Source organism: Salvia hispanica, chromosome 4 (genome assembly GCF_023119035.1).
Source record: "Salvia hispanica cultivar TCC Black 2014 chromosome 4, UniMelb_Shisp_WGS_1.0, whole genome shotgun sequence".
NCBI classification, from domain to species: domain Eukaryota; kingdom Viridiplantae; phylum Streptophyta; class Magnoliopsida; order Lamiales; family Lamiaceae; genus Salvia; species Salvia hispanica.
In genome coordinates this window covers 48,783,837-48,809,767 of record NC_062968.1, presented here as the reverse complement: position 1 = coordinate 48,809,767, position 25,931 = coordinate 48,783,837, and the positions used below count along the sequence as shown (strand labels likewise).

At 36.9% G+C, this 25,931-nt stretch overlaps 3 protein-coding genes across 8 annotated transcripts; all 3 read right to left on the bottom strand.

Annotated features, from left to right (window-relative positions):
- Positions 1-496: 496 nt before the first annotated feature.
- On the bottom strand, positions 497-4,882 carry LOC125218605. Of its 6 annotated transcripts, XR_007175983.1 has the most exons (11): positions 4,684-4,879; positions 3,676-4,182; positions 3,372-3,534; positions 2,793-3,090; positions 2,633-2,705; positions 2,466-2,556; positions 2,222-2,301; positions 1,893-2,121; positions 1,200-1,321; positions 853-1,049; positions 497-684 (listed from the first exon to the last, which is right to left on the bottom strand). XR_007175983.1 is itself a non-coding variant. In XM_048120302.1 (8 exons), the coding sequence occupies exons 1-8, from the start codon at positions 4,789-4,791 to the stop codon at positions 1,906-1,908; spliced, it is 1,530 nt and encodes a 509-aa protein (XP_047976259.1). In that variant the 5' UTR covers positions 4,792-4,879; the 3' UTR covers positions 1,562-1,905. The 6 variants fall into 6 exon arrangements, 2 of the variants coding, with proteins under 2 accessions (XP_047976259.1, XP_047976258.1); XR_007175982.1 differs by having other exon boundaries at positions 853-1,321; XR_007175984.1 differs by having other exon boundaries at positions 853-1,278.
- Positions 4,883-7,647: 2,765 nt separating this feature from the next.
- Positions 7,648-12,170, bottom strand: LOC125219788 (beta-galactosidase 8-like). Its single transcript, XM_048121855.1, has 18 exons — positions 12,131-12,170; positions 11,823-11,935; positions 11,624-11,690; positions 11,444-11,536; positions 11,181-11,324; positions 10,978-11,066; positions 10,748-10,853; positions 10,575-10,662; positions 10,305-10,423; positions 10,066-10,230; positions 9,699-9,898; positions 9,517-9,626; positions 9,236-9,345; positions 9,046-9,159; positions 8,751-8,852; positions 8,461-8,672; positions 8,043-8,382; positions 7,648-7,975 (listed from the first exon to the last, which is right to left on the bottom strand). The coding sequence occupies exons 2-18, from the start codon at positions 11,870-11,872 to the stop codon at positions 7,820-7,822; spliced, it is 2,265 nt and encodes a 754-aa protein (XP_047977812.1). The 5' UTR covers positions 11,873-11,935; positions 12,131-12,170; the 3' UTR covers positions 7,648-7,819.
- Positions 12,171-19,160: 6,990 nt separating this feature from the next.
- Positions 19,161-20,239, bottom strand: LOC125219789. Its single transcript, XM_048121856.1, has 3 exons — positions 19,849-20,239; positions 19,547-19,757; positions 19,161-19,364 (listed from the first exon to the last, which is right to left on the bottom strand). Exons 1-3 carry the CDS (start codon positions 19,987-19,989, stop codon positions 19,294-19,296), a joined length of 423 nt encoding a protein of 140 aa, XP_047977813.1. The 5' UTR covers positions 19,990-20,239; the 3' UTR covers positions 19,161-19,293.
- Positions 20,240-25,931: the final 5,692 nt, after the last annotated feature.

Sequence of the window (25,931 nt, the reverse complement as noted above, 5' to 3'; positions counted from 1 at the left end):
AATTTTCAACAAATGAATTTAGACAATTTTTGAATCCGTAGCTTAACAATCTTGGTTCATTAGCAATCCATGCTACAACCTACAATCTTGGTTCAAAATAGATATGGATTCTATGATAAGTCTTCATTTATGGTTGAAAACTACAAAACTCAAAGTTTAATTGGATTCACTTTCAAGCTAAAAATCAACTTCATTTCTTTTTAATTATAAATCTACGATAATTCTGAGAAATCGTTTCGACTAGACCGCAATTCATTTATTTTATTTTTATTTTTTGCTTAAATTCCTCAGAAATTATCCACCCTAAACAAATAAAAAAATCATTTAAATTCAAAGATGATTAGGTATTTACGATAGTTAAAATAGTAACTAGAAATCCTCCTGTATGATTTATGAATCATGATGGCGTTTCTTCTCAAATTCTTTTGGTTCTGCACAATTTTTAATGTATTCTGATTCTGATAGAAGTTAGTATTATGCATATGTTTCCGTCAGATTGATTCTATACAAATTTTCATTAGAAAACATGATAAACCAAAAGAGAAGAGTAATAATGCAATACAAAATAATCAAATTGAGTAACACATCAAATTCAAATGTAGGAATTGCGAATGTGGTCATGAGACGCTATTTTCTTCTACAAGACCATATCTCTCAAGGATTGCAATTGTGTCCTCCTTAGCACTGCCAACATGAAACATAGGAAAGAACAGTATCAAAGTTATAGATCATTCGAATATATATACGGATATATCATGCTATTATGTTGTTACAAGACACTGTGGAAAATAAAAAAAAAGAAGACTTGAAAAAGTGGGGATAGATACAAAGAATATGAGAATGGGGATATACCAAGCATCACAAGCAAAGCCGTAGAGCAGCAATAACTTTTCCAGCCTTGAGAGCTTGGATGGCCTCTCCTGCATAATCTGCAGTTGCCGGCCGCACTAAGCCCGTTGTGGAATGCTCCACAGTTTTCTCGTCACATATCTCCAAATCCCAAGCCATCCTACTTGGGAAACTATGCAGGAATTGCAGCCTCGGCACCCCTTTTGCGAAAACAAATTACTAGGCATTTTATCAAACATATGCAGCACATTTAATTCATAACACAGATCATCTAGCCAACCCCTAGTAGAAACTTGAAAGATAAAGTCATTTACAGTGGAAATATACATACAGAGAGGGAGAGAGAGTACGTGTGGAGCGTTGAAAGATAGAGGAGAAGAGAAGGGGCCTCAGTGAGTTTGTCGGAACTGTTAATCTCATCAGATTTCACTGCTGGTTGCAATTGGCGGGAGTGGTTCGTTAGATTTAAAATCTGTGAAGAACCCATGAAATCAATTCACCTAACAAAACTGATGGAAAATAGTGGAAAGATTACAGTTACAGGGATCAATTGAAGAATCAAACTGGGAGAGAGCTCAGACCGACGCCGCCGGAAGAAGGGAGTCGATTAAAATTGATTACTTTAATGCTCAAAAATAAGAAAATTTAAATGAGAAAATTTTAAGTGTGTGAATTTTAAATATATATTCATATGGAGTAAAAAAGAAAAAGATATAAATCAAAAGTCGAAAATTAAAATGGATGACCACATGAAATATTAAGAGCATGCTCAACAGCATTTACTTGCTTGGTCATACTACATCAACTTTCTTAAAACATAAGCCCTAAAATAAGTGCTTTGGGCAACTACTATGCACGAGGCTGCCATTGCCATAATCCAATTGAGTAAGTGCATGACCAAACTCTCTCTCTACATTACTACATTAGTCATACCAAAATTCCTCATTTCAATATCCTACTTAACTCTAAGTATTCATCACAATTGAACAGCTAAAAAACCTGCTATTTTCTGCAAACACATAAATATAACAACTCCTCTCTACCTTAACCAAAACCTTAGATCCCACTAAAAGTTTCTGGATTCTGTGCTTCGCCTCCAGGGTGCTGGCTGGGATGCAGCATCATCTCATCACCTCCGTTGTTCTGATTCCTAGCAGCGTCTCGTCTTCTTTTCCACCTCATCACCTCAACGATGAGCGAACTACCACTCATAGCAACACCAAATCCAGCAAATGTGGACAGCAGGATTGATAGAACTGCTTGCACATGAACCTGCATATATACCCTTGGACTAATCAGACTTGTGCGTTTCTCAGCTAAAAATCATGTCCACCATTCAAGTTCAAGAAGAAAATTAGACAAGTATTTTTACCAAGTTGTAGAAAATATGAGCGAAGAGAACCACAAGAGAGAACTGCATTGATGCATATATCCAAACGAATCTTCTCTTCACTGGCAAAAAACAACTCGTGGCATTAGCCTACTTTCAGATTACTGTATAAAGTAGAAGTTATGCAGCCTATTAGTTCTGAGTTTAATACAATAGTGTTGAATTAACATAAGGTCTTAGCCGTATAAATCTGTTTCCCTGGGGCTGAGTTTGTGACATAACATACCCATAGTTGAAGATGTCATGGATGCAAGGAGGCCGAGTACACAAGAAAATGGAAGCGATATGGCGATTGCACTGCTACCCATTTTGCCAACCTGCAGTTGAAGCAGATATATGAGTATATAATAATTTCAAATAGTATACTTTATATAGAATGAAAGTAGGCCTTACCAAAAGCTGCTCAAGAAAACAGAAGTAGGCCAGCATACTCACAATTACAAGGATTGGTACTTCATGCCAAACCCTGTAATAAAACAAACTACATATTCAAGTGAAACTGCACATATGCATTGCCTTTGTAAAGATTTGATGGAGATGAAGGTGAGCTTGCCTGTACCCGTTGATCTCCAAATCAGAATAGCTATTGGCGGCTGCAGCGCGATTTATACAGCTTTGGATACGTAGAAGTGTGACGGGCAAGTTTCTAACTTCTTGCTTGCAAACTTCACAGGTCTTGTTCCCTTTGAGGGCAAACCATTTGACTGCACATTCTTGATGAGCCAGAGCAAGTTCTCCTTTGCAGCTGCATTCCATTTTAAGGGTCTCTCCACCTTCACATAATTCAACCAAGCAAATCCTACAAACAGCTTCCTCTTCAGGTATATCTTCACCATCAGCTTCACTGTTTTCTGCAAATCAACCCCACTTCACTATTAAGAAAAGGCCTTGTTTTCAGAAATATATCACCACAAATTTATATGCAGTCACAATGCTATGCAGAAATGAATATTCAATCAATAGCATTCCATGTTTTTACAAAAAATCTAACTGCTTTATTCTGATAAATAGAGGAAATTCTTGTAATGAAAGTTCTTCAAGTTTTAATGATGCACTATATATGTGTGTTCTTACTCTATGTAGAAAAGCTTATAGTTCTCAAAAGAACGCAAGCAAGCCCATAAAAAGTTACCATCATCTACACTTGTGACATTTGGTAGTTGAGGTTGGCCATCCTTGGTTAGTCTAGGTGTGGATGGAATAATACGAAAGAATGAATCCATTTTTCGGGTTCCCTTTTCTTTCCTGATCACCGGGACAGAAAGTGACCTCGACATGCGCCTAACTCCTTTTGTCTACAACATATAATCAACCAGAAACCAGTCTTTTCTCAAAAAACTTAAATATAATTCAGATACAACATTAAGTAACAATTATGTTCTAATGCAACAAAGTTGTTTTTCTTTGAGATTGAACAAACAAGAAGAACTTCTTACATCATCAGGAGCAGGAGGACAGTTTACATGCGCGTTTCCAGCATCAGAAGAGCCCGGATTTGAATTGGCTATAGGGGTTACTGGCAACGAGCATGCCTTCTTCGCCCTAGGAGTAAACATCTTTGAAAATGACCATGATCTTGACATGGATGGCTTATCTTGTGAACCAACAACGGCTGTGGTTGAAGAGATTGAATCATTGTTGGCTGCCTCTGAAGTGGAAGCTCTTTGCTTGAAGCCTTTTGGCAGGAGGTTGCGGATGGATGACCTGCCTCGTGTTGAGGAAGGTCCGGGTGATCCATATGGCCTTGAATCAGAAGGACTAGGTGTTAGGAGGAAGTTGACTCTCTTGGGGGTGGGAGTTGGTGTGGGCGGAGGCATCTTTATTTGAACGAATTCTTGGCGAGATACTTCCATTGATCTGCTAGGTATCTCCAAGAATAGGTTTGATTTTCTCCACTGTTTGCTGTTTGATGTTTCTTCAGCCATTTCCAAAGATTTTTCCAACTGAGGAAAGGAACACAAGTTTGATCATGCAAGCAGACAAGTTGGAATAACTAAAGATCAATTGATGGAAGTATGTTGTTTAGTTCCAACAGAAAGTTTCAAGTCATAACAAGAGCCATTTCCAGTGAGTGATGAATCAAAATAAACCAAGTGTTACTAAACACTGATTTTAGGGAATAAAGCAATTCTGCATATATTAATAGCTCTTTTCTTGCAAATTTTCATAGACAGTTGGAAAATGAAAGCAGCAAGCTTCATGGATACAGTTGCTTATAAAAACAAAAGTTGGTATGTAGAAATGAAGGTATATTGTAGATGATGATGTGAAGCAGAATATGATTGTCTGAGTCTGAGTCTGAGAATAAAGTAAGATGCTGAGATACACAAAAAGCTGGATTGCTTGGACAGCAGCTCCCCTAACTAAATTAAAGCTTCCAAAGTCAAGATGAGTATGAGGAAACAGAGGGGAGCAGCATGAAGAGGATGAGTAGTAGATAATACCTTGTGAATAGGGAGAGCAAGGTGTGGAGGTTGAGATGGAGTAGTAGTAGGTGCTGCATCATTAACATGAACAGCCCAGTTGTTGTTGTTGTGTAGTTGATTCATCATTTGATAAACTGAAAAATGGTGCTCCACCACTAATACCCTATTTATATATATATAGATGAAGCAATTTGGCGCCACTGTGACTGCCACAGATGTTGGTGTTGGTATAATGGTATTGGTGTCTATTTCATAGCACTCCCAAAGTGCGGCCTCGCTTCACTCTTCACTAACTGCCACTGTGGGGTTTAGTGTTTCACATATTGTTAATTATATTTGTTTGGTTTAATTATTAAAGTTGAATAGGATCTTGTGACGTGACTTTTGTGAAAGATAAACAAATTTGAGTTAATTGATCAATTCCTAATCTATATGTGTGCGTGGCGTGCTCCTATGTGTCAATCACTTTAGTTGACTTTGGTCAACAATTTGTAGGTTTCATCTTAGTTTATTAATTGTTTGAATTTTCCGGTAGGTGCTGAAAAATCCGGCACTTTTGTGCCTACCACACCTCACCAGTAATCCGGTATCTTATTTATTTTTAAAAAAGGGTCTAATTAATTTCCTTAGAAAAAAAGGTTCTAACTTTATTCCTACTACTACAAGATTACGTGTCCAATATACTAGTAATAAAATGTTTTACAATTTAATACTAGTACTAGTATTAAAGAATACAACCAAATATAGTAATCATGAGACGACACAGTTACATTCACATTTTGGTCGTAAATCACTAACCTCTTCGATTGAATTCCGAATGAATATAATTGAGTAGCTAATGGGTGGTTAATTACTTAATGAATATTAGATCACACATGAATTTTAAGCAATAAGGTAGGTTCACCCCTATTAAACATGGCCTTAAGCCCTTAATATATTTGACTGATAACTCATTTTTCAATTCTATCTAGTTTAAATACTCGTTGGGCAAGATGTCAGATGAGATTCGGAAATGATAAAATTATAAAATTGTAAAATATTGAAAGTGAAAACAAAATTCTCGAAATGCATGGTATTAAATTGATTAATACCAAATACATTGTTCCCTCACTAATTTAAGAGTGTGAGAGATCGAAGTTCAATCTCCATAACATATCTTCCTAAACTAAATACTCCACAACTAGCAATGCAATACCTTAATGATTGGAAAGGTAACTAAAATCTTCTCAGTAATTTAACTTTGAGCCCACAATTTTAAGAATCTTAGTTACATCATTTCTTGATCGCACTTACACAAATAATCTATGATTCTATATGTCTCTTCTTCTTTAATTGTAAAATGCACAAAGCGAATTGGAGAAATTGGGATGAAGTTGAAGTGACATTATGGGGAAGCATATATTATTTGATTTTGAAATATCAATTGAGATTGTATGAAATATATCACGTAGTAACGAACGTGTGAAACAATACGCATATAGAAAATTTGAGCCAAAAAAGTGTAGGTTGCCTCCCAATTGAGTGAAAAAAGTAGATGACAGATTTGAAATGGCCTACTTTGAATTTGATTACCACTCCAATTATCCTATTGTTGGGGGAAAAGATGATAATCATCATGTCAATATCAGATCATCATATTATAATACATTCTCTTTCTCTCTCAATTGTTAACAAAAATGGGGGGGAAAATATGGAATGTACGCACAAAAGCCGCATTAAATTTTTGAGAGAGTAATTATTTTGTTTGAAATTAGATTTACGATTATTTTGTTTGCCTTCATAGCAAGCTGGATGATAAAATTAATTTGATATTTTACTGAAAAAGCTAAAATTAAAGATTTAGGAATAATGTACATTCAATTGAAATTCCTCCACCAAATTAGTGATTGATATAATTCCTATAATGAAAATAAACCCGAGATTCTCCAACTATGAATTATAAAAGACAGTGGTGTTGGATAAATTCAACCATCAATTGAGAGTTATGCCATGTAAGGATCCAACATCCCACGTTTTATCAAAACCTATGGACAAGACGCTTAATGGCACCATTCTCTACCTAAAATTACAAAATCCACTTGTCATAGTATATTTTATCTAATGTTTTTATATGATGAAGAGTTAGTAAAAAAATTACACTCAATTAGTAAGTGAAAAATTACACCGACTAATTTCCTAAATGGAGTATATTATAATGAAGCTTAATGAGTCATCATCTGGCAAAGATTCTGAGATAAGGCTTTCAAATGGACGAGGATTTTTGTGACTTTGTTTATGTAATAGAATCTTCCAACTACAAATATATTTTATTATGTAAAGCTCGAAATTCAAGTTTTGCAACTTGAAAGTATGTGTGATTTGGAACTTTACTTCGTTTTTTAAATTTTATATTTCACCTTTAAAATAATATTGGAGAAAAAGGTGTTCTTGCGCCCCACTCCCACTCCCACTTCCCACTTCCCACTTCCTGACCGAGAGCATCTCTTGCTAAGCACAAGTCCCATTCATAAATTCCATCTTACATACATCTAAATGAAATTATTAATTCCATGGAGAAATAGAATAAGATCACAAGTAGGTATTGGATGCACTTATATTTGGACTTATCTAAAACAAGAATAGGAGTTCCTTTGTGAAGTCCAATTAAATAATAGTTGGTCCACACTTGCAAAATTGGATTATTAAATAACGGATCTATTATCAATTAGATTAATAAAAAATTATTATTATCAACCAAAAAAACAAAGGAATGGGATCAATAATATACATTGACGTATCACAAAAACATGTTTTTTCGTAAGAAGTAACTGCATTTTCACGGTCACATGGCTGTAATTGTCTCGTAATTATCTCGATTCTAGGATTTAAAGTTTGAACCCAATATTATGAAAGTGCAAATATTTTATAAAGACTAAGTGAAAATTCTTTGGAACTCTATTTAAATGAAGTATGCTTTTATTTGAATCTAATCCTACCAATACATTGAATATAAATATAGTTGGTCTTATTGATAATACGAGGATATATTTTATATACAATCTGCTCCAACATGATACATGATAAGTAATATATACAATCGAAAAACAAAATAGGAGTAATAAATAGAGAGGATTCTCGTTCATCGTAATGGCTTATTATCGACCTTATAAAGACTTCACAAAGAACGGATACTGCCACTATATGCATCTTCATGTGGATCTAACCATTTGCAGGAAGCTTCAACAGCCAAACTTTTTGCGATTCCTCCACACGGATCACCAAATGTGTCAGCCGAGACAATGATGCTGCAGCTTCTTAACCCTATACAGGCCTGCACAAATAATTCACACTAAGCAAGGCAGCCAACAATCATGATCAAATAGAGTGAGGAGTAGAACCTTCTCTACAGTTGAAAGAGCCTCTTTGCTGCTGCATTCACCATGGCTGAAACTTCCACACGCCCCTTGAGGAGTTCCAAAGCTGGCAAACAAGATTTCAGATATGACCTGATTGTCTAAAGGGCAGTCGAGTGATAGAGTTGGTTGAGCTTGTTTCCTCGTTTCTTCATCTGAAATCATCCAGGTACTCAGTGGGATGGGGTGACTCTCTGATATATGAGAGCATATGCTTCCAGTCTCTCTTGTGGCGAAAGATATTTGTGTAGGATCGCCTCCCATTTCCTCGAATAAGACCATGGTGTTTGAACCTGGTTGCAGCAACGACCGTGGGACATGATAGCTACAAGACATGATGGTTAAGTACCTGATTGGTGAAGATATCCATTTTTTGTACGTAAGAAGTTGAAAGAGTGCCTACAATTGCTGAGTTGGCTGTCCACAATTCTTCATGCATCTACTGGGGCTGAATGATCCTCTGTAGTTGCAAGATTCAGTGCAGCCAGCATTTGAAGCTACGCGTCTGGGCCAGTAGCGGCCAATGCTCTGCCCGTTTATCCATGCCTGACCCTTCCCCATTCCTGAGAAATCGATTGCTACTGGGCTGCTTCCAGTGGGAGCCTCAAAAGTTGTCTATGTGAAAGAGAGATTTCATACACCATCAATTCAAGAGTTGATTCTTTGGTGTAATAAAGTAAATCACAAACAAACCTTGTACCAAACCAATGGTTGATTCTTGGACAAAGTAGGCTGCATTATCCATTCAGATGAACTTCCAGTGAATAGGCCTAACTCTTCTCCTCTCAAACCAATCTGAGTTTGTATATTTCAAAGCAAGAAATAAAAAAGATGTACAGCTTTTTTTTTAGTAAGCGTAGAAAACATGTTTGTTGTATATGTGTAACTGAATCGCGGATATAGGCTGTGAGTGTGTAATATAAGAACAATTTAGAATTTAGATGCAGGATTCAGTATGGATCACAATTCTATAGTATGCTTCAAGAACCTGATATGTCCACAGTTTTGAGGAAAGATCAATAGTAGATTGATTATGTGAACCTTTCAACTGCACAGGACCAGTGACTCCTGCACCTTTTGTATCATAAAATGCTCCATAATTCTGATTGATAGAGTTCTGTATTAGAGAAACTTTATGATTCTACATAATGGAATCTCAGAGCAGATCATTGCTTTACCTGTAATCCCACTGTCAAACTCAAAAGATCAATTTTGTTCTCTCCAGATACGAGGTTGATAGGTATATCTACAGACACACTTGGGTCGCTGTAGTTTCCTTTCGCACTCCCTGAAAAAACATGCCGAAACATCAATTTCTAGAATATAATTGGTACAATTTTCTGTACCATAAAATTTGAAGTGATAATATCTGTAAAAAGTTTGATTGAAGTCTGCCTCTCTGCTCATAACTCAGTCACACTGACAACAAATCTAAGGAGGAGCACACTCTTTCTGTTACCTACAAGCTGCCCGTTGTTAAAAGCATAAAGCCCATGACCAAGCGAACTCACATGAAGCACTGTCTGAGATCCATCTTGCAGGAAAGGCTCATCTCCTTTTATTGTAGTGCTGAAACAATCAAGGAATATCAAAATGCTGGAACTGAATCCGAACAGAATAGCGATTTTGGATGATATTTACCTCAGAGAATACCAAAGATAGTCACTTTTATCAGCAGTAGTATTTATTTGCTCCTGTAAGCCTAGCTTTGTGAACGCACTGTTGCTAGATATGCCTACAGGCTCGTTGATCCAACTCCACCCTGAGAATGCATCTTCAACAGTTGTGTCTTTTGGCGAGAGTTGAGGAACAAACTTTGCAATGGTGGCCACAGAGTTGATCTGTATTTTGGAAAAGAAGCATTATGAAGCTCAGTCATATCTACCTGAATTAAGACACTATAAGCTCCAACATTATAAAAATCCAACTTACCTTCAAAAATAGAGTGCAAACCAGCATCATCTAAAATTTATAGAAGAGAAATAAAGCAGAAGATAGGAGGCCATACTTTTGCGGTATTAATAGCCACAGTCTTGCAGTCAGGTAAGATGCTGACAGACCAGGCAGGCAAGTGATAAGAATTTCCACTGAAGTTCACAGTTGCATCAGATTGGTCGTCCACATTTGCGAGAAATGCAGCACACAGCCCCGATTCGGTTTTGTAAACTGTAGCCTGAAACAGGAAACGGGGTCAACTCTCAATGCTCATCTTTTGTTCTCGAGTAATTGGTATATTAGGTATCCTACCTCCAATTTGGGACCAAGAGAAGTAGTTGCCGGATCTGTTGCCACTAGTGCCTCTTCACAAAGCTTTACAGCACTGTGTACATCCTTCAGGTGACCCCACTTTGGCTGTCTCAGAAGGCCTATGACACCATAACTCATAACTTAAAAAATCGAGATGAGGAAGGATATTAAGGATAAGGATCACAATATACAATTTTCTATGATTTGACAGTCCATTATGCTAGATGCTCAGAGCTATGCCTACTGTAAGAACAGATAACGGTGGCATACCATATTCATCAATTGGAGCATCATAATCATAGCTCGTTGTGATGAAAGGTCCCCCAGAAGTACGACCAAAGTTAGTTCCACCATGATACTGTTAAAATGCAGTAAAGTTCATATCAAATATCATGCAGGATCTAATTTAAGCTGTCAAAGAGTGGCGATGACAATAAAAATACCATGTAGTAGTTTAGGAAACTTCCACCAAGCTGGTAAAAACGGGCTGTGGAGAAAGCAGTATCTTCTGCAGGCCTGCGAGGCACAGGATCGCCAAATGAGGAGAACCTGATTTTTTTGTTAACACCATAGGCTGTTAGAGAATGTCGAAGAAGCTTGACTCTAACGTGCTAGTTAAATGCATATAGCTTATCTCCGCGAAAAAAAAAAAGAAGAAAATTAAATGACCTACCATCCACTCCAGTTCTCTGTCCACATCTTTGGTTTGCTATTTGCATTTGGTGTAAATTGGTCGCAATAAAACCCGTTACAAGCATTGATCTGTATAATTTCCACAAATACTGGTTTAGGGCCTTTAGGACAACCTCTTAACTACCAAGATTAACTAATTATGCTCAAAACAGAAAAAAGAAAGATCAGGACAGTAAGACTCACTATGGGATTCGGAGCATCACTTTGCTGGCACATGACCCAGGGTACCCCTGTGTCCAATGATACAGCCATTGATGCAGCCCAACTTATGTAAGTTTGGGCACTCTTACCGTATGCTGAATCAATGTTCCCATACTCATTCTCAATCTAGAAAGAAGCAGGAAACAAATTAAGTCCATAGTAGTCTCTTCGTGCAGACAATTCATGGTACCTTATGCATAGTGTTTTTTAGTGCTTGCAAGATTTACCAAAGTTCGTGACTATACCTGTGACAAAATAATGGGTCCACCTTGGGATGCATATAGATTTTCTTCCTTCATCATGTTCACAATCTTGGCTGTAAACCTCTTCATTTCAACCTAAACAGAAAAATTGTGTACTATTATCATTTGTATAGCATCAATACCAGCAATCAGATTTAATATTGAAAACAGTAGAAGTGATACCTTAAACGGCTCGTTATCAGTTCGCATAACTATTCCGGGAATAAAATGCAACCACATAGGAAACCCCCTGTGAGAAATTTGAGTAAATACTCTTGTTAAGCATACCTTTTCATGGATTGCAAGTTAGCATAAACAGTTATGTTTGATGTAATACTGTCTGGAATCAAGTGATTTATGTTGAAAAGAAAATTCTGCTTACCCATAGTTCCATTCTGCACAAGCATAAGGACCTATTCGAAGATGAACCATGAGACCAGCCTCCCCAACCAATTTCACAAATTTGACCAAATCTTTTCTTCCTGTAAAATCATACTGCAAAAATTCTTTAAATTAATTTTTTTTGTTTTCATGTTCTATTTTTGATTTATGAGCCAAGAATAATCACTACCTTTAACCATTCAAAATATTCCCCACATGCAAAAACAAGAGCTAAAAAAGCAAAGGGGGAAAAAATCTAAACCTTGAAGCAATGAATGCTCATAACAACAATGCGAAATGTAAATTCACCTGGCCTCGAATTGGTTCGTGCAGATTCCAGAAAATCAAATTCTGATCGGTCGTAAAATCTTTGAAATCAAAATATTAAATTATAAAATTTTAATTTTTTTTAATTATCTCATTCATATACGAATTGGGATATTTTGATAATTTTAAAAACGACGTGTTAATAATTAAACTGTGTTTCATCTTCTAGTGATTAGACTTGTTCTTCAAATGAAATCGTAAGCAATCAAATAGATGATACTTGGAAGCACTAATATTTATTCAAGTGTGGTTGGGAGATTTTAACGTTTTCCCACAATCACAATCAAACTATCAATATGATTACAAATCGTTACAACTAAGTAGTAGTAGTATCTAGTTACGCAAACGTGAATCATCAATTTTTGATACCCAAAATGTTAGTAGTATGTTTCAAAAGTGTGAATATTTTTGTACTTTACAATTAAACATGGGGATAATTTATAATCCTTTTAGAAACAATTTTTAGCTCAATGAATATTTGACTTAATTTCATACTCACTTTATTCTAGATAGTCGGAAAACTTAATTCACAGTCTCCGTGATTTGTATGAGAAAGTTAACTAAACAATGAACCCTAGAGAAGGAATTTGATAGAGAAATGGAATGGACCAGATCCAATAATGGTACAAAGACAGAACTTGCATAGTTGCATGTGATAGAAATGGAACGGACCAGTAGACTAGAAATTAGATACCCATCATTCTCATTGCAATCTTCTCAGTATTAATCATTCATTATGATTTCTGCGTGTACTCATTGTCAAAATTTATAGATGAGACTTTCTTAACAGTAGACCATCTTATCCGAACTTGTGAACACACACAGATAATTAATGTGCACAGGCCGGTCGGGTCGGGCCCTCTTCAAAACTCGTCCCCAGCCCAAACTCGACCCTCTCTCGGTCCGAACCCAAATCTTAAATTCATCGCTCATTTTATAAAAGTAACAATCTAAAAGCAATTGATTTATTCCTAAACTTTCGCCAAATTCTAATTTCGTATATGTAAATTATCTAACTATTGAATTGTTTTAATTTTGATACAAAATTATTGATTTATTTTGAGTTTCCAAACAACCAAGATTTTGGCATTGGCATAGCAAGGTGACTCACTTTATGCAGCACTATCAGATATCAAATAAACCTGCGTGTACACTGTGTCCCTGTGCACCCAAGTGCGGCTTTACCGATATCGATAAAATATTCCTTTAAAGCCATAAGACCCAACAGAAATGGCCAAATGGGCATTCTAATAAAGCCCAAATGAGTATTAGTGGTATATTTCTCACTGCAAAGCATAGGCTCTGAATTCTAAAACAATGGTGACAACAGATCAACTAGGAAGCCTGAAAAGATCAGACTTTGGAGTTGCATTTATTAATCATGAAAATTCTGAATGGGAGTATGGGACTATATAACAAGATGTTTTTGTTGGGATTCCTCCTATGAGGAATTACAAAAGTAATGGTTATAATTCGAATTTTAAGTCTTTGAAAAGTAATGGATAATCTCGAGATGATTCGTAAGTCTTTGAAGTGATTGAAGTTATTTTAAGAGTGATGAAGATCAGTGTAAAGAAACACATACGAGGGGAGACAACATACTCATAAGAGTCTAAGTAAAGCTCTAAAATTCATCTAATAAAAGTGAAAAAGCAAGAAGACATTCCTAAGTGAAAAACACAAATCTGTTACCAAGTTTGTCACAGTGCACACAACCTGTGATCAAGTTACGATCACATGGTCACGTCTTCTCTTATCTAGCCGAATTTTGCAGAGAGTTTCCAGATAAACTGATCTATGTTCTAAAATGATCAAATTGTGATATAGGAGTACTAACTATTTTATAGTTCCACGGAGTACTATTTTAGAGAGGTATGTCAAATTCTTTTGTGCACATTTAAACATCTCATTCTTAATGTTTCATTGATGATAATTGTATGTCTGATATTAATTGATAGAAAAAAAATTATATACCTATCTTATACTCCTATATAGTAGTAGAAGTTTGGTCAGAGTTATTTATGTAAATCTTAATTGATAGTAGATGATAGTTTGGTTAAATTTTGGTGTGTGAAGGTTGGTCAGATTTTGTTAAAAAAATAGTCTAATCCGTAAATCTTATTGATGGACTGTCAAAATTTATTTTCAAGCGAGATTATATCTTCTTGGAATTGAAATAATGCTTCTTTCCGTGATTATGCACTTTACATATAATAATATTCTCTGTAATATTCTTCTAACTATGCTTTGTTCGATTTTGACAGGATCCCATATAATTATGATTTACGAGCCTTAAAATTGGGGTGGGCCGAATGGATAATAATAACAGAGAAGAGGATAAGGCACACTCTTTTAGCAAGAGTATTTTCTTCCATTTTATCATAATCCAACAAAAACATATTCAGACAAAGAACATCTTAATATTTGGTAGGAGTTGTAGAAATATAAAAAAGAAATAGTAGGAAACAAACTAGTTTGAGGCGGCGAGGCGGCGGTTGGGGGGCTGACGGCGGCGGGGGGAAGAAACTTCATCGTCTTCGGATTGAGAGTGGTAATACTGATTAGCAACGACAAGAGAGATGAGAACAACACCTAAACAAAACACAGCGTAAAATTGCCTGCTCAACTTCACCAGCGCTTCTCCACCATAAACACCCATTTCTTTTTGCCTTTCTTTTGAAATATATATGCCAATTCTGCTCTGCTGCAAATGTACTACTACTAATCTACTATGACTATGAGTGTGTGTGAATGGAATCAAAACACATCTCTTCCGCCAAACAAGGGGCGCAGCCTATTTATTTATAGTAACTATTTATATAGTTGTATTAAATAATAAAAACAATATATTCGCTTATAAACATAAAAATCATTAGTATTTTTGCGCTACACTAATAAAAAATTACTTTTATTTCATAATAAATTTTAATATATACTACTATACTAAACTTATTCATATAAGTAATAATTTTTTCTAAATATTTTTTATATAAAACAGTAATTTCTTTTTTTGTGTTAAGATCTTGTGCATTTAGGCATCTCTCTACTTTTTCGTTTATGGTGTGTTTTATAGTACTAGTGCTTGTTTACTTTTACTATAGAGTCTTATCGTTCGCTAAAAAAAATTTATGTTTGGAGGAGATAAAAATTGAGACGTAATTATTAGTATTTGAAATTTTTGTAAAAGTAATTATAATTTAAGATACAACAGAAAGTATCTCTAAATGGAAAGTAAAATATCTTAAATTTTTACTTTTTCTATTTGTTTTTCTTTTATTTTAGTTAAGACAATAACAATAAAGACATTTTATAAAGTGTAGTGGTTATTAAATACACAAATTAGCCTCCTTAACAGTATTAAAAAGTGTTATTATCGGATTTTTTTTATAGTTGTCTCTGATGATTTATGTTTTATCGGACTAGTATATAGTAGTACTCCACTAGTTAATATGCTTTATACTAATTGTCCCTTGTTTAATCTTTTCAAATAACGAGTTATGAGATTGAGAAATTATTTAGTTGGAGTTGGATTGATTTGAAAATATTGAGAAGTTTAATCATTACTTACTTCTTGCTAGATTAATTGCATAGATATAATTATCAATGCATGAATACAAAAGTAAGAGTGTGGGATTAGATGCGTAAATTAGTTGTGTTAGTCTAGCGTTTACGCTGTGACTCTCTTATAGAGAATAAACTTGGGACTCTAATCTTGATATTTGATTCAATATTCTGTATTTGTTTTCGTATATTTAATTTCACATAATTATATTAAGTACTGATAATGTATTAACAAAAATGAAACTTATCACAATTGTTAATTACAATGGTAAAATATATAATCGTCACACTGTATGAACATAGCATTGCGGTGCTAAATTCTGACATAAAATTGAAATGTTTGAAATTTGTGGAGAAGGGCGGCGGCGATGGATAAATATAGAAAAACCACGTATACGAATTCCTAAGACTGTCTTTTAGTGTGCAAAATATTTAATTTGCATCATCACATTTCTCATCTTTTGATGGTTTTGTTTGGGATTGCGGCTCTTCCCTCTATTATTGTTTCGTTATTCTAACTTTATACTACATAATTAATTTCTAGGGACTTGTGAGTTGTGACCTTTCTACTATCATTGTTCAAATTGAACTCTATCTGTCCTATAATAAGTAGATTTTCCATTTTCTAAAAAACGACCGACTTAAATTCCTTTCATTAGAAATTAGAAATAGTACATATGTCCCTCTCGTTGTATACCTTCGTGACGTCGTTCAATAATATCAAACAAGATGATAAAATGATAAAGAGAAAGATTAGACGTCACCACGGTTCGGGAACCGCCGGTTCCCGGTTCGGAACCGTCGGTTCCGGTTCCAAAAAATATGGAACCTGAACCGGCCCGCCTAGGGTCAGGCGGTTCCGGTTCATGAACCGGTTCGATGACGGTTCGCCGCCGGTTCAAGACCGGCGGTTTTCAGACGGTTCCGGGCCGGTTCCGGGCCGGTTCGGCGGTTCAATTTCATTTTTTTTTTTTTTTAAATTTATTCATTTATAGTTCTAATTACAAATTACATCTTGTAGTTGTAGTGTTCTACTTACTAATTACTATCGAATAAATAAATATAACGAAAATGACAATTGACAAATAGAGTAGAAGTCGACATTGAAGTTGGACAATTGGAATTTTATTGATACAATGATTACAAATTACAATTATACAATTATACAAATTTGAACAATATGTTGATATTACAAATACAAATGTTGAAAATTGAAATTACAAAAGAGTCAAAAGACTTAAGTCTTAATACATAACATAATACATGCTTGTTAGCTTGTATAACAATTTAAATAAAAAATCTTAAGTAAAAAACAATAAATTATAAATGCAAATAGATAGTATAATATATTATATATATACTCTTAGTCGGCGAAGGAGATGTTTCTATATAACTAAATTGAGGATACCTTTAGCAATTCAACCTTAATTGTTGAGTTTAATTTAACCATCAACAATCATGGTAGAATTGTCAAAAGTCTCCCGGATTTAGTCTTATAGAGAAGTCTTCTTCATCGATTAGAGTATATACAAATACAATTATATAATTGTATTTGTATATTTTAAAGTTGAAACAATTGGAAAAAAAAAAGAAATAAAGGAAAAGGACTTGAGCCCAACTTAAATTTAAAATTTAAGTTGGGTTGCCTACGTATCCTTAATGCTCAATTACATTAAGGAATCAAAGTCCACGTAGTTCTCTTACCTTACTTACCTATTCGGCAATCGGCGGTAGACCCCCCACTCCACCTCATTGTTCTTCTTCTTCTTCGTCGGGGTAGTAGTCTTGGTCGGTTTGTACTTGGGTGTTCCAATCTAGCTCTTGATCTCTAATGTCAGCCGAACACCAATCGTCAAGTAACATGGTGGCTTCCATATTTTGGCCGGATAGTCTACTTCTTCTATCGTCCAAGACGTTGCCTCCAACACTAAAAGCGGACTCGACGGCGACAGTGGAAGCCGGAATTGAAAAAATCTCCTTGGCCATTGATGCAAGGATGGGAAAATCTTTCTCATGTGTTCCCCACCAATCGAGGACGTCGATTTGGTTGGGAACGGGACCTTCATCTTCATTCAAAGAAAAGCGTGAGTCAAAATATAAATCTAACTCACTTACCGTACTCCTTGCCGACGAACTACCGCTGGTGGTGTAACCGTATAGGTCGGCCAATTGGGATTGTGCGTCGGGGTCATCAACTTGAAAGAACCCAAAACTGTATTGTTGATGAGGGGTGGGTCGTTGTCTCACTTGGTGGGTACTGTTGTACTTGGCTTCGTATTCGGCAAAGAGAGTTCGCAACTCAAACTCAAATGCATGTTTGATGACGGAGAGATTGGGGAGGTTTATTTGGAATATTTCGGACAAACGTATGTTGTTGTTGTTGTTGTTGTTGTTGTTGTCCTCATTGATTTTGGATTGCAAATCCCGAAGTGGTTGAAGATCAATAGAACTCAAATTGTTGTAATAAAATTCTAAAATCTTCAAGGTACCGACTAATTTCCATTTCGGATCCAAAACCTTTGCAATCAAAAACACCGTTGGAATCTCACTGAAATACTTAAGCCATTTGTCAATCATATAATATAAAACACACATCAACTCAGGATTTGTAATGGAATTTTTCATAGCCGTCTTAAAACCAAGTGATATATACATGCAATGCTCTAAAACACGAACAGATGTGCAATAATAAACACCCGATAACTCAACAGTCGCATTTTTGAAACCTTTGAACAATTTAAACAAACTCATGCTTTGCTCCCAACATGCATGCGATAAATATAAATCAGGAACGGGATAAGTCCTAAAAAAATCAATCAAATAATCTATATGCTCCAAAGTAGAGTTCAAACAATCATATGTGGAGTTCCATCTAGTAGACACATCAATTGTAAAATTTGTGTACCTGATCTTCTTTTGATGACAATATTTCTTCCAAGCCTTACCAATCTGAGGCTTCCAATGGATCAAATTTACGGCAGTTCTAATAGGATCAACATGTTTTTGCCACAAAGAAAGAGCATCTTGTACACATAAATTTAAAATATGACAAATGCATCTTTGATGAAAGTACTTACCATTTATAACCGGGGCACAAGCCGCAATTAAGTCGGCAATACTTGCAGTGTTAGCGGTTGCATTATCAAAACCAACAGAAAATACCTTATTGCACAATCTATATTCATTCAAAACTTGAATAATTAAAGCAGCAATTGCGGGTGCGGTGTGTGGCGTAGGAAATTGTCTAAAACCAATCAAACGCTTGTGTGTCCAACTATTGTCCAAAAAATGACATGTAATGCCCATATAAGAATTTCTTTGAAAAGCATCAGTCCACACATCAGAGCAAATGTTTACTTTGTGACTCAAGGTGGACATGCTTCTCAAAAAATTGTCTGTTGTTAGATCTTTGATGTGAAGTTGCGGGTATTCTTTTAGCACCGACATTAAAAGCGGTTTGCATAGTAACTTCATATTTTTTGTCATCAAAAAAATTGAAAGGCAAGTGCTTCATTGCAGCCCATCTAACCATAGCATCTTGAGCGACTTTATGATCATATTTAAAAAGAGGCGTACCTGTTGTTTCAGACGCACCGGATGGGAAGTTTAGTTGGGTTTGGGATTTGGCGGCCCCATATTCGATCGGATGCTTTGCCTTTAAATGACGATGGAGAGTACCATAGCCCCCACCGACAAAAAAGGGGTAGGATTTATCGCAATAGTTACAATATGCGACGAATTCATTGGTCGGTTTTTTAGTGGTTGCATCTATTACCGCGACTTTTTTATAATGTTTAACAAAAATATCCGATTTCAAGGCCTTCTTATTAGCCTTACCCCGCTCGGTTTGAGTTTCAGGAGGAGGAACCGCTTCATCATTTTCACCAACTTGTCCGGCGCTCGTCGGAGGATATTGTGCAGATCCTCCACCATTATCACCGTCGTCGTCGGATGATAAATTCACGTTACCATAAGAGTGATAAGACTCGTAACCTTCGCCGCCGCTCATGTTGCTAAGTGCCATGGCAGCCCTATGATCTTCTTCGGCCTACAAATATTATATATAAAGTTATAAATGATATAAATAACGTATAGTACCAAAAATAAGAATTTGTAAAATTAATATTCGAACAACTTACTTGCAAACGCATAGCGGTTTGTCGGGAAACCTCATCCATAACCTCACGACGACTAGGGCGTCTTGATTTCCGAAGACCACTTTGATCTTGGTCTTGGGCAATTCCCTTGCCCCGATCACCACCACGACGAGATGAAGACATTTTTTGCAAATTGAAAAATAAAGAGAGAGTATAACAAGAGTAGTGAGGGATGACCGGATGATTATGATAGACAATTGAAGTAAATTATAAGAACAATTTGCACAAATATAGTAAACAACTTGAACAATTAGAGAGAATGGAGATAGAGATGAGAGAAATTGTGAGATTGAGAAGAGAAATCCTTGTTAACACAAGAATGGGGTGAGTAGAAATGAAGGGGAGATGGGGTATTTATAGGAGAAAAAATCAGATTTAATAAAAAAAAAAAAAAATTGAATTTTCGAAATTTGAAACCGGTCGGTTTACCGCCTGAACCGCCGGTTTCTGACACGAAACCGCCGGTTTCTGGCCGGTTTCTGACGCCAAACCGGCGGTTTCTAGCCGTTCTGCCACCCTACTCTGCAACCCTAGCCTAGACCGCCTGAAAAGCTGCCGGAACCGGCGGTTTCTGGCCGGTTCCCGAGAAAACCGGCGGTTTAGTCGCCGGTTTCTGACAGAAACCGCCGGTTTCCTGCCACCCTACGCCTGCACACCTATGCTGCCACCGCCCCTACGCCTGAAAAGTTGCCGGAACCGCGAAACCGGCGGTTTGGAACCGCCGGTTTCGAACCGGCGGTTCCGGTTCTCATTTTGTTTCGACCCTGAACCGGCCCGCCATAACCGCCGCCCCCTAGCCGGTTCCGAACCGCCGCCGCGGTTCCGGTTCCCGGTTCCGAACCGCCGGTGACGGTTCCGGACCGGTTCGGCCGGGCCGGTTCGGTTTGGGGACGTCTAAGAAAGATAATGCAAGAGTGTATACCTTCAAAGGGTGGAAGGCAGCTTCGAACCTCGACTCGAATGGTACCAATGGAATGGGGTAGAGGCCAGTCGACCCCCACCTAAATCTTTGATTTCAGTTACTTTTACACAAAAATATACGTGACATCAAGTTAGAGGTGGCCAAACCAAATCGGACCGCCGGTTAACCGCCGGTTTCCAACCGGCGGTTCGGAACCGGAACCGGAACCGGACGACGGTTTCGGTTCGAAATCTGGTTTACACGGTTTTTACGGTTCGGTTACGGTTCAAGAAATATGCAACGGGAACCGGCGGTTAACCTGGAAAATGTAGCCGTTCGCCGATAGGTTCGTAGGGTTGCAGGGCGTAGGTCTGAAAAAGGACGGTTAACCGCCGGTTTATGTCAGAAAACCGGTGGTTTGTGTCAGAAAACCGGCGGTTCCTGACACAAAACCGCCGGTTCCCGACGGTTCAGGCGTAGGGTTTAGGGTTCAGGCGTAGGGTCTGAAAAGGTGTCGAAAACCGCTGGTTTTCGGTCAAAGACCGGTGGTTTTCTGACACAAACCGGCGGTTCGGTCAGAAAACCGGCATTTTTCGACCGTTTTCAAATTTTGAATTTAAATTTTTTTTTTTTTTTAATATCAGATTTTCCCTCCATTTTTATCTATAAATACCCCCTTCTTCATCACTTCTACTCACCCCATTCTTGTGTTAACAAGGATTTCTCTCTCAATCTCCAATTCTCTATTCTCTACCTCATTCTCTCAATTTGCTCTCTACTTGTTTACTTAAGTTGTTCATCAATTTTCATAATTTGCACTTCATATTAGTTACAACTTACAACTTGTTCAACTACATTACTATAAAAAAAATATGTCTTCTTCTCGTGGTGGTGGTGACCGTGATCGACGGGGCAAAGGAATTGCAGAAGATCAATCTACCCGTCCGAGAAAATCACGACGACCTACTCGTCGAGAAATTTTGGAAGAGGTTTCCCATGCTGAGGCTGTTCGCTTACAAGTAAGTTATAAAATATTTTGCATATTATTTTTTTTATACATAAAGTCATAACTTAATAAGTTTGAGTTCATGATTTTTCTATGTTCATCATCTTCTAAATTCTAATTCGTACATACTACGTATACTATTTGTAGATGGAAGAAGATCGTCGTGCAGCTGCAGCCATTGCACTATCCCAATTGGGTGGTCATGGCGCGGTTGGCGCCGAATCCGATGCTGATAATTACATCTCGGTCGATGATTACGATATTGATGATGTTAATGTTAATCTGAACGATGATAATGAGGACAGTGACGGTGACCACGAAAATGAGGAAATGCCCCCCCCTTCACAAGACGGCCGCGGAGAAAAAACTAAATATAAATCTGATATATTTGTGAAACATTTCAAAAAGGTCCCAATAGTTTCTTCCGCTAATGAAGTGCCGGTATTTTTTATGGCATATTGTAACTACTGCACCAAAAAATACAAATTCAAGAAGTCCGGGGGATATGGCTCTCTCATCCGTCACATGACGACAATTCATCCCGAACTATATGGGCATAGCGCTAGCCAAACCCAACTCAACTTCCAAAGTGCGAGTGCCCATGGCTCCGCCTCCGGTTCGTCTCAAACAGGTACGCCGTCCTCCGCTCTTTTAAGATATGATCATAAGCATACTACTGATGTTATGGCTAAATTTGCTGCCATGCATCATCTTCCTTTTAATGTTTATGATAATCAAGATTACGAAGATTCGATGAAAGAGTGTTATAATTTGAACTCAAAAAGACTACCTAGAACTAGTATTCAACGATCTACCAAAAATCAATATAATGAAATGAAAAAAGATTTATCACGATATTTGAGTAACTTGGGACACAAAGTGAATATTTGCTCTGATGTATGGACTGACGCTTTCCAAAAGCATGCATACATGGGAATTACGGTTCACTTTATGGACAATAGTTGGTCTTTGAACAAACGTTTAATTGCTTTTAGAGATTTTCCTACACCACACACTGCAAATGCAATTGCTTATTTAATTATTCAAGTTTTGAATGAATATCAATTATGCAATAAGGTGTTTTCTATTGCTTTTGATAATGCAACTGCTAATACTGCAAGTATTAGCGACTTGATTGATGCGTGCTCTCCGATTATCGATGGTAAGTATTTTCATCAAAGATGTGTATGTCATATTTTGAACTTATGTGTACAAGATGCGCTTTCTTTATGGCAAAAACATGTTGATCCTATTAGAAATGCAGTTAGAGCGATCCATTTCAAGCTTGGCAAGGCTTGGAAAAAATATTGCCGTAACAGGAACATCAGGTATACAACTTTTATAATGGATGTGTCTACTAGATGGAACTCTACATATGATTGCCTCAATTCTACTTTGGAGCATAGAGATGCTTTGTGCGATTTTTTTAGAACTAATCCCTATGGTGATATAGTTCTTACGCCTAATTGTTGGGACCAAAGCATGAGTTTATGTCAATTGTTCAAAGCTTTCAAATGTGCGACCGTTGAATTATCGGGTGTTTACTATTGCACATTTGTTCGTGTGTTAGAGCATTGCATGTATATAGCACTTGGTTTTAAAACATGCATGAAAAATGCTAGATCTCGTGAGTTAATGTGTGTTTTATTTTATATGATTGAAAAATGGTTGAAGTATTTTAGTGAAATTCCAACTGTGTTTTTAATTGCTAAGTGCTTGGATCCGAAATGGAAATTAGCTGGCACAACTAAGATCTTAGATTTCTATTATCAAAATTTGCGTTCTATTGATCTTAGTCCACTTCAAAATTTGCCTTTTGATGATAATGAAACCTCGAGAGTTTTTGAACTAACCATTCCTGATAGATCACTTGTTCAAGCTCAATTTGAAAGTAGTTTGCATACTCTCTTTGCCGAATATGAAGAAAAGTATAACCGTACCCACCAAATTCATCCACGTACACAACATGCTCCTCAACCGCAGCAATACGGCGGTTTTGGTTTTGCTTATGATGACCCCGATGCTCAATCACAATTAGCCGACTTATACGGCTACGGCACAAGCTCAAGTTCAAGGTCCACCTCAATGGGATCGGTAAGCGAGTTAGATTTTTATTTGGAAGCACGCCACCATACTTTTAGTGATGCAGGTCCTACACCCGCCCAAATCGACGTCCTAGAGTGGTGGGGAACACACGAGAAAGATTATCCCATACTTGCGTCAATGGCTAAGGAGATCTTTGCAGTCCCGGCTTCCACTGTAGCCGTCGAGTCCGCTTTCAGTGTTGGAGCATGTGTCTTGGACGTGAGAAGAAGCAAACTCTCCGCGAGAAATATGGAAGCCGTGATGTTACTTGATGATTGGGGAAAAGCTGCAAGGAGAGCGCAAGAACCAGATTGGGATGCTCGTGAAGAGAGTGAGGAAACCTTCACCGACACCGAGGATGAAGGTGGAGAATGAAGGCCAACCGTCGTCAACCGCCAACCAACAAGGTAAGCAAGGTAAGAGAACTACGTGGACTTTGATTCCTCAATGCAATTGAGCATTAAGGATACGTAGGCACCTCAACTTAAATTTTAAATTTAAGTTGAGCTCAAGTCCTTTTCCTTTTATTTCTTTTTTTTTTTCTAATTGTTTCAACTTTACTTTTAATATGTTTTTTGTAAATTGTAATTTTGTATTTAAATTTTAAATTCAAGTGTATAGTTGTAGTATTGTTGTATTTTGTAACTTGTAATTGTAATATTGTATTGTAGAAATTTACATTCAAAGTTTCAAATCAATAAAATTGCAATTCTTTATCGTTATCGATTCTCTTTGGATTTTACTATAGAATTGCAATAAAAGTTATAACTCTAAGATTTAATAACTCTAAAATTAAAAAAAAAAAAAATGAACCGGAACCGGCCCGGAACTGCCGGAACCGGTGAAAAACCGGCGGTTAGTAACCGGAACCGGAACCGGCGGTAACCGGCGGTTAAACCGGAACCGGATAACCGGTATCCGGGCCGGTTACGGTTCACGATCTCGACGAACCGGAACCGCCGGTTCCGAACCGGAACTGGCGATTTTCGAACCGTGGCCACCTCTACATCAAGTACTATCTACAAAATGCATATAATAGACACACTTGCAATAAACAAAATGCATATAATAGACACACTTGCAATAAACTAGTGATAAATAAGTGATGCATATGAATGTAATACAAATATTATCCGCAATTACATGTAGACATGTTTGCAGTAAAAAGAGTAATAAAGAAGTGATGCATTTGACATTTTAATTACTTTTTAAAAAAAAAATGCACATGACGTCAAATACTATCTGCAGATGTGATAGATGCATGCAGTAAAACATATGACATCTCAATTATTTTAGATAAATACACGTGATATCAAACTCATATTTGCAAATACATGCGAGAGAAAGAAACATTAATGTTTGTGAATTTTTATAAAATACTAGTATTAATAAAATAAGTATAATAAAAAACTAAATGAAATATAACTATGAACTACTATAATAATAAAATAAAATAAGACATGACTTGAGAGTACTTCAAAATTTCGAAAACGTATACCTTTAATAATAGCGTCGGTTCATGTGTACGGTGTACTATTGAGACACAAATATACAGTGGTTGTTCATTACTATTTCATACGCACTGCATTACTACATAGTAGTAGTACCACCAACATTCACTTTAATGTTGTGAAGTACAATGGACTCTAATTGTGTTTGGGCTTTGTTTTATTTCGGCTGGGCAGATTTAGTTCAGTCAGTCCAAGTGATTATTGGTGACCCATATTGATTTGACCCAATAATTAATCAGGGATACTCCGATGGCTGCCACGTGGCTGCCTCACAAGGATCGTGGCCTGGGGCCGTTGGATTTAGGGTATGCTAGTTATGAGTCTTGAGACTCTTAACATCCGTCTCATTCGAATCCAGAACCTTCTCTCTCTCTTGTGAACTGCTCCTGCTTCTCTCTTCTCTCTCTCTAGATTCCGGCGCCGTTCGCCGATTATCTTCCCCGATCTTCCGTTTCTTCCGTTGATTCTCGGTTCTAGAGAGAGTCATCGGTTTAGTTTTTGAGTGTGTGAGTGCTTGAGCGTTCCTTCTCAGATCTAGGGTTTGTCCAACTTCTCTGTTGGA